This window comes from Corvus brachyrhynchos, unplaced genomic scaffold, assembly GCF_000691975.1.
Source record: "Corvus brachyrhynchos isolate BGI_N302 unplaced genomic scaffold, ASM69197v1 scaffold31, whole genome shotgun sequence".
NCBI classification, from domain to species: Eukaryota; Metazoa; Chordata; class Aves; order Passeriformes; family Corvidae; genus Corvus; species Corvus brachyrhynchos.
The window spans coordinates 1,266,997-1,276,631 of record NW_008236196.1 but is presented as its reverse complement, the minus strand read 5'-3'; the positions used below and the strand labels follow the sequence as shown (position 1 = coordinate 1,276,631).

General features: G+C 35.8%; 1 protein-coding gene across 3 annotated transcripts in view; it reads left to right on the top strand.

The window, feature by feature from the left end:
* The window catches only part of CNST (consortin, connexin sorting protein), a 53,645-nt gene that overhangs the window by 6,915 nt on the left and 37,095 nt on the right, over window positions 1-9,635 (top strand). For all 3 annotated transcript variants that reach the window (XM_017740163.1, XM_017740150.1, XM_008639896.2), the window contains one exon: window positions 6,264-6,701. In XM_017740163.1, the coding sequence (XP_017595652.1) occupies window positions 6,264-6,701 (438 nt within the window). The remainder of the gene's footprint in view (window positions 1-6,263; window positions 6,702-9,635) is intronic.

Genomic DNA, 9,635 nt, shown 5'->3' with positions numbered 1-9,635 from the left:
ATGCCGCTGCCACTTGAGAAGTGTCACTTCAGTGTCAGAAAGTGCCAAAGCACCAAAGTGTTCATACTCAGACATTTTTGTAAATTCAATGAAATTAGATAAACCACTCCTGCGTCTGAATACTTCTTGAAGGACAGCAGACTTAACACATTTGAATAAATAGATCTCTTAATCTGTGTATCTGACACAGAAGCAGAAAGCACATAGAAAGATATTTTTACCCCTAGTACATTTTTTTCAAAGCCAAACAGGGCAAACTGAACAGTCAGGAGGATGTTAATGAGATTCTCTCATGGTGAGGCTGTCCAGTAAAGGGATATAAGTCTATCTTTTGAAGTGATAAACTACTAGTGAGTCCATGCTATAAGACAGCACAACAGCATGGATTTTTTTTCTGCAGAGGTGTCAGGTTAGGTAATGAAAGCATACATACAAATATCTTTATTCCCCTTTCTTTAGAATCAGCAGCATTCCAACCGTTGTATTTCATATAAAACACAATGCAGTGCATAATTCTGCTAGCTGGAATTGGTCTGGCTTTGTGAGATTACAGCTACATGAATTGCCTACCACCTTTGTCTGCTGTCTCTTTCTTTCTATAGCAAATTCTGTGATGGTAACTTCAGCAACTTTTCTTGGTTGTGGCGAGGCAAGGGCACTCTGGTGATAAAATATCTTGGCTTCCACATTAGATGAAGAAGCAAACTGTTGTAGAGAAGTTGCATTTGAACTCCTCTAAAGAACATATGGACTTTTTTGTTTATTATCTCCTGTAACAGCACAGTAGACATTGTCCTTTTTCTTGCAAGCTAATGGACTCATAATGCTATGTTATATGTAGTTTTTACATAGTGACATGTAGATACTGTGTCATTTAGAGTTTCCCCCCATCACTGAATCTTCATTTTGGTATTAAATATAAATGTTCATAAAATGAGATCAATCTTTTTCCTTCTATGTGGATGTTAATGGGCAGTAAGACGAATTTGCAGTATGTATTTTGATTGTGTATGGCCATGACACTTTTCACATTGGTTTTTATTAATTTGTGGAAGATTATTTGTCAGTATGAAGAGAGGCATTACAAGACAATATTTAAATTATAGTATCTTCACACCAGCTATCAGAAAGATCAACAGATTTATTCTTCTTAAGAAATATGTGGGTTAGGTTTAGTCATTCTTTAAATTTTAGTGTTTCTACAGTTTTCCTTTTTTTTGTTCTAATGGTAGAAACACCAACTCTGTAAACATACTGGTTTTTCAAAATACTTGTTTCATTTTCATGGAATCAGTTTGATCTTTTTTTTCCTCTAGAACTTGTAAAGCTGCTTGTATTTAAGCAAAAAAAAAGGGGGGGGGGCAGTGAAAGAAGATTATAAAACCCCAGCAACAATAAAGAAAATTAAATTCCTTTATTACTAGGTAGTGTCTACTTTTCACCTGTCCTTAAACCTGAGACGTGCTGAATTTCTTCTTTAAAACGATGGGGATTCCACAACATCTCTAGACAGCCTGTTTGGTTGTTTACATAGCAACCTTTTCTAGACCAAATTGCTGTTGCCAAATGTAGTGCTGTCCCTTCCTTTCTAAAACTCTTACCTTTTTACCTTGCTGGGATCCAGGTTATCTTTTGTACATTTTGTATATTGTGCACACCACCGCCCCCCCCCTCCCCCGCCCCCGATTGTAATTGATTAGTGCCTGGCAGGACATAATGAATTCTCTTGTGCATGTAACACTTGCTGTATTATATCTTGGGAGAAGAAGAAAGCTTGGACTCATGGTCAGTTTTCTATTTGGTATCTCTTTGAGATGGTTTTCATCATAACAAACTGGTTAATTCCTATTGCATATAGATGTGCTTTATTCATTCCAAAAGGTTGGGGATATTCTGTTTATCTCAGTGAATTTTATGTTATTCCTTTTGGAGTGCTTATTGCTATAATTAATTTTTAATTAAATCGTCAAAAATGCTTATAACTGCTTTTAACTGCAGACTTTATACAGCTATTATGGTTTATCATCGAAGTTAATGAAAATATCGCATAGAAGCAACACGGGGAACCATCTGAAATGCCCATTCACTTTGAATAGAGCAGTGTGGGTAATAGAGTGGGGAAGCTGACTTTCAAAGAATTAAAAGACTTAAATCTCTTTAATTAACACCGAATAATTAAATGGCATGAGAATGAGAGAGAGAAAATAGTGTCTTTGGCATAGGAGCTATATGAAGGTAATCAAATGGAATAAAAAACCAATTTGATGTAACTTTTTGAATGTTAGAAGAAACAATGTTATGATCTTGATTGTTCTGTAAGATATGTCCTAGATCAGTAAATGAAATACTACACTGTATGTTCAGGAAACATTCACAAACCACCCCCAGCTGTCCAGGATGAAGGAGCTGTGTTAGTATGAGGGTTTAGGGGGGCTGGAGGGGGGCTGGTGGTGTTTGTGGTTTGGTTTTTTTTAATGTCCTCTTCAAATTTCATCTGTGCCAGGTCAGATGAAACTTTTTTACTTACTTTCTTACTACATTTTTTTTTTTTAAATTCAAAAAACACAATCCAAACAGCTGTATTTAAGGTTATATTTCCATAGTAAGGATAGATGGAAAAAAGCGAGCAACTGAAAAAGTTGTCAAAATTCTGTTAAGTTGTATGAAGTACATGATAGAGAACACTGATGAGCATGGGCCTTTTAAAACTGAATTTGACCTAAAATACAAGTGAGGGCCATTTCTCTAATGTACATACTGTTTGTCCTAAAGCAAACAAGCATGCAACTAATTTCTTCAATACAGACTTCGTCTTTTAGCCACTTGGCAAATATTTTCCATTTTATTTTTCATTTGTGCTATAATCTCCATGATAACATGTGCCAACTGTATGAATCTGTGTGGCAACTGAAGCACATTTATTCACTGGTACCTTTTAACAAAGGTCAGCACAGTTCTGTTCAGTGTTAGTTTTTATTTCAATTTTGAGCAACCAGTGAAGGGAGGACAGATGGGCCTATGAAGAAACAAACATTGTTTTTAAACATGTTGTTTGTGTTTACGATTCAATTTAGTGGCAAAACAGTAAGTACAGGAACTGCAGGTTAACGGCCTTTTAAATATAGTTTAAATCATGAGGGATTTAAATTCCATTTTTGTTTATAAATAAGTGTTTCTATGTGTGTTTTTAGACAGAGCTAGAGTTCATTCTCACAGGATTTAGATTCACTTTGATACCTGCCTAGTGCCGTGGTGAACTCAAAAGAAACTGCAAATAGCAGCACTGAAAAATGAAGAAGGTAAAAAGTTTCATCTGGGTGGGAGGGGAAATCCATTTAAAAGATCAAGGGCAAGCCTGTTCTAAATTCTTTGAACTAGCTCTTTTTGGATTTTCATTCTCTAAGGAGTCCTAAGGGTTGTAGAAAGGAATAGATTTTCAGGGCTACTTTTATTTGGAGAAATACTGAGTTTCAGGCAATAAACCAAGAAATGTTGTGCTCTCCAGCTTCTCAGCTAGAAACAGACTATCATTTTAGCCAAATGTTCAGAGGAAGTGAGTTAACATTTTCCATCAGAATGTTAGCTTCCTCTACAGAAAATATCACTTGTCACAAGCATCTTTTCTCATTTTTCACAATCAAATAGGAAATGCCTTGTTCAAATGCATTCATATTTCTCTTTCTTTTTTGCTGGCTGTTGAAAGGATAAACTGTTTTCTACGGACAGAAGCAAGACAGTGGTGGTAGGACATCCTGATTTTTAATTATTGCTGTTAAAACTAATTCCGTATTGGGTTTGGGCAATTTACTTCAACCTCTTTTGATGCATCATTTGATCGATGAGCTAGGGAAAGCAGCAGTAGTTATTATTTCATATGGCAGAAAGAGTAAAATCTGAACCTTTCAAATATAACGTCATGTTTGGGATTATTTTTTTAGTGCTTTAGAACAGTTATCAATAAATCAACATAACTGTAGTGTGGGTGTCTATCACAATACCTTCTAGTTCTGATTCTTTCAGAACTAGAATTCTGGTCTGATTAAAGTTTTGTTCTCCCCTTAACCTTTTGTTTTGTGTTTAACTTTCTTTGAGAGAAAATGGCTTGATTAAGGAGCATCCGTCTAGTGAACAGATGCATTCTCCAGATAACTTCTCAGTATCTCCTCTAGAGTTCCCTTTGTCTTTCTGGTGTTCAAGGAAAACCGATTATCATCTAATGTGGCTGACAAAGGAAAATGCAACTTACATCTCTAATGTATAATGCATTATTCTTCTAGTCTGGGATAGAATATTTCCATTGGAAGGGACCTACAGTTATCACCTAGTCCAAATACCTGAGCAACTCAGGACTGACCGAAAGTTAAAGTATGTTGTAAAGTGCATTGTCCAAGTGCCTCATAGACGGGCTTGGGGCACTGACCGCCTCTCTAGGAAGCCTGTTCCAGTGTTTGACCACACCCTTAGTAAAGAAATGCTTCCTAATGTCCAGTCTAACCCTTCCCTGGTGCTGCTTGTATGTTTTAGGGTAGGCTGTAATTTTTGTTAGACTGGTATGGCTGGAAGTGGTTAGCAAGTTCTTCAGGTTGGAAGCAGAGATGGAGTTGTCCTGGGTGGTGCTGGCTTTTGTTTTTGTGTTGCCCAGCTAGTGGTGGCTTGTTGCCCTCTGTGTGCTTCTCTGGAACTCCTCACTGTCTATTTAATCAGGCCTGTGCTTTGTATGGTTGTCTGTGAGCATATTATTGGAGACAGTGTGAAAAGCCTCACCACAGTCACAGGGAATCGCATCCATTACTCCCCTTTCCTCTGCTGAGCAAGTCAGCTCTTTGTAGAAGCACCACTTACCCATCATAAATCCATGCTGACTGCTCCTGATGACCTTCTTATCCTTCATGTATTTGAAAATGCTTTCTGGGCTAACTTGCTGTATTACCTTCCAAGGACTGAGGTGAGGCAGAGCAGCCTGTAGCTCCCTAAATCCTCCTTCTTATCCCTAAAGCAGGAGTGATCTTTTCTTTTTCTTTTCTTTTTTTTTCTCAGTCCTTTTTGCAGGTACAAAGTTTATGAAGGAATGATTTGGGGAAAATCTCTTCAGTAATCTTTACCAGAAATATGTTTCTGTGTATGAAGGAAAGCCTACATATTCTTTTGATTTTTTTTTTCCATTTGTCTGCAATTTTAATTCTTCTAGCAACTAAAATGAAAGATTATCTTGCATATTTAGCAAGTGTGTATTTAATTTACTCAACTTGTGTATGCCAAGAGTTAAGAAAGCCTGTTGAAAACAGGTAGCCTAAAACGTATTTTCATTTGAAGGAAAGTATAGGTAGCTGCTGTAGGAGGCTTACCTAAGCTCTTCTGTAATACAAGAGTGCTTGCTGATTCTTGGCTGCACTATTTAAAATGTGAACTAAATCTAGTGAGATGTACATAATGGAGCTGTATTTCAGGTATATTGTTGCTAAATTGAACAGCAGTATTGCCGTGCTTCTAAAGGCTAAAGATAGGAGCAGATACAATAATGATCCTGTAACATGTAGGTCTTCTGTTAAGTTACTCTTTCTTTGTTCCCATGAATGTGTCTAATTGCAGCATTGATTGGAGTTGCATCTTCACAAAAAGGGAAAATTGACTCCTGCTGAGGGTAGGTGGGGGATTAGGTTTTTTATCAACAAACCATCTGCTTCTGTGTATACTGAAGACATGTTGAATGTTTTCTTGAAAATAATGTGACAATTGAGTCAGTAAGCAGGTTCTACTTCCATCTAATTCTTATAACACAGTTAATCTATCTGCAAGTTTGATCTGATACTATCACTGACAGAATTAAGGGTTGTTCTACTTTTATTCCTCCCTGGTTTATTTTTATTTCAGGCAAACTATGATTTTATGTGACAACAATGCTTTTGTTTTAGCCATGGATTTAAAGGGGGGGGGAGGGGGACATGGGGTGGCTTCTGTTTATCTTTTTGTTTTTCTCATTTCCTCAGCTGTAACACTGGGAGCACTGCTGTAAAGATCAGCTGTGCTTTTGCTCAGGTAACTGGAACAATTATAATTGGATAAAAAAATAACTTTCTAGATTTTTTTTTTGTATGTAAATATCCCTGGCTTTAAGACTTTAAATGGGTCAATGAATGAAAGAAACTCCCCATACAGAAAAGCTGTATCACTTGGCTAATGTGAATCTTTATTGGCTGGCATTAGCATTATTTATCTATTATAGTATGCATATTATAAATGCTTTGTTCCGTTTTATATTTTAGGTCTAAAAATATCTGGAAGGAGATTAAGTGGTTCAACAAGTAACGCTCTAATGGATGACAGAGACTTTCCACCAAATGATCTGCAAATAGACTCAAAGGACAGTGTTCCTACTAACTATAGGGTAGAAAGTTTGGTATCTCATTTGATTCCTTCAGCTGATGAAAATGAAAATCAACTTGACAGTGATGGGAATGAAGTTCTGACCAGTAGTAGCATTGCTATGGGACGACAGGATAAAGGTGAACAGGATAACATCAATAATAATGAGAATATGGACAGTGGAGACTGGATCCCAAGCTGTAAGGAAAGTGAGACTGAGAGAAGATCTGTAAATGTCCATATGGACCCTCAGCTGGAGGAAAAGCCCATTACAGAAAAACAGCCAGGTGGAAAAAGAAGTCCAAGAAGCAAAAGAAGCTCCAGTAAAAAATCTAAAGGTACTTCATTTACATTTTTTTTGTTCTGTTTACTTCAGAAGTAACACTGTAGTTTAGGTCTGTGAATTAATAAGAAATATAATTTAGTTGTTGTACTAATTATTTTTAGCATTTCACTAAAGGTTTGGCAGCTTTTTGGTTTGTTTACTTTTTTTTTCCAGAACTCCTAATAGTCTTCAATCAGATTCAACTCTAAATGTTTTCACCTTCTGTATTTAAACAGTGGCTGTGTAGCAAATGTAACACATCAAATAAACACAGGTAGGGGGAGGTACACAGTGTCAGTATGGAAATGGGGCTGGCTTCCAAATCAAAATAGACAGAAATTCTGGCATTATGGTTTTGTTCATTTGAACATCATGGTTGAGTGCAAGATTTTGGTGTCTTGATCTCATGTCAAGATTTGGAATCTTGTTATGAGTACCACATAGTTTGATCTTGGCCTGCTGTTGTAAAATTTACTTACATTTTTCAAAGCTTACCAGATCGTCCTAGGTTGTGTGTTTTGGGTGACAAATTTAAAAAATGTGTTCTTACCAATTTTCAATGTTACTTTTTCTTTAGATCTTTTGGATATGAGTTGGATAAGGAAAATGTTAATGTTTATTGCATGTTCTTTTTTGAGATCCTTCATCCCTTTTTGAAGGAGTAGGATTTACTGTAACATGATGGGTTATATTAGGTTTTTGCCATACATCCTAAAGCTTATGTGTCATAGTGCTGTATATCTTAATTAAAATCAGTATGTTTCATGCATAGCTTTCTTTGAAAGCACAGCTGATTCACGTGTGCTTTTATTCCATGCATTTTAAAATAAATAATTTTAAAATACAGTTTTCCTCATAAATGGCAAGTCTTTTGTGACCTAATTTGAAAACTGATTATGATTTTAAGCGATTATAGAATAGGTGAAGACAGGAAAGGAAGGAAGCCTTGCATTCCATATCTTGTACAAATAGGCAAAATCTAGAAAAGAAAAATATACATTTAGCTTTTTCAATACTCTCACTTGATGATTCTTCTGTTTTCACAAAATGCAGCTGACTGTGTCACAATATCTTGATGTTGCAAATGTCATTATTTTAGTGGCAATCTTCCATTTAATTTCCAGCACTAGCTATTTTAAATGATTCCTGAATATCTCATTACACCCTCTACATTAAAGATCCAAACTAGCTTTCTTGTCTTTATACCAACTCAGAGTTAAAGGAGAGAATAATCAAACTAGAGTGGAAGATTCCTGAGTGGGTGACAGCAGAGCACTACACAAGCAAGCTGGAATATCAAACTAAATACTTGCATGGCATGTATGGTGTGATTTTTTTTAAAAAATTATTTTAAACTGTTGAGAAATCATGGATGAGTTACTTGGATTCATAACTGAGGAAGAGATTTATGAATCTTTTTCCCTATAAGCACACCTGTTAGGATTACTGTTAAATGTTGCCATTCTAGAAAAAATGACATTTGACTTAAAAAGCTTATTGTTCATATTCCTCTTCTTGCAAGTGACTAAAGCAATTTATAAGGAATATGGAAAATTACATTTTAATCATTTTTGTTTACTTGCGACTCAGCAGAATATTGGTGATCATTAGAGATGCCAGTCTTTCACTCTCAACATGTTTTTACTTTAGAAGAAGAAGCAAGTACTCACACTTGCAATGTGTTTGAAACCCTCTAAATAGTTGTTTGTAAAGAATAAACAGTTATAAGTTTGATTATTATCTGTCTGTATATGCTCGGAAGGTGTTGAAGCTAAAATGATCCTAGCTTCTGCTATCAGTAGACTGAAATGCAAGATTAAGAATCACTGTATCTAGTTGAAGATCCATCAGGTCCAAATGCTTCCCTTGAGAGAGGCCAACAGAGTATTTGTAGGTGAGAGTATAAGGACAAGGCAAACGTGTAGTCATTTGCTTCCATGTTCTGCTTGCCATCTGCAGTAATCTCAGGACTCCCCCAAGTGGAAACTGATAGACTGTAATACTTTAGAGTGAATTTGTCACCTGACTTACAGTTGCTTTTTGCATCCATTTTGGTGTCCTGGAGTAAGTAGTTCCTGGATTTCATCTATTTATTGTTTGAAAAAGCACCTCCTTTTAGCCCTTGTGATGCTGCAGGAGACTTATTAGAGTGGATTGACAAGTCTATAGCTTCTAGAGCCCAATTTTTTCTCACATTCTTTTTGTATACTCATCGTAGTTTTGAATGTACTATGATTATGTCTGGTTAGAGAGGACTGTTGACCAAAGAATTGATGTACATTTCAACTGAAGAATTTAAACTTTGGTGATTATTCATAATGTTATTCCTTGTAATTAATTGTACTAACTTTAAGTGTGGTAGACATAGTGATTCATTATATTTAATCTGTTTCAATATATTTTTGTAAATATGGACTTCAGATTATCCACGTTCTCTGAAAATGAGTTCATCTTTTTTCAAAAGGTCAGTCCTGGCATAACTGGTAACTTCATGTTGTAAAATCATTATAGGATTCCTTAACATGGTATAGCATGGTAACCTGCACTCAATCTTTTCTGCCCAAGGTAATTCTGCAAAATATGCTTTTTCTGTAAATTATTCCACTTATTTCTTAAAGCAGCTTGAAGGTGGAAGAAGGAAGAAAGTGGAGTGTTTGGGATGGATTTGGTGTTGAAGCAAATAAAATATATTAATATAAGATAGATTATGTGAAAATTCAAGTAATGTACGTTACTTAGGGTTCTGTGCCAAACAAAACAAGATTTTGGGCTTGCTCAGTTAAAGTTTGTAGTGGTTTGGTCCAAAATACTCATTACTGTTTATCTGCTGTGAGATAAGAATTAGGAGAAATGCAAAACAGGCACCAAACTTGAAAGAATATAAAGAAGTTTATTAACAGACCTAAAAGAAGGAAAAAAAAAAAATTATACCACCTTCAGAACTCTC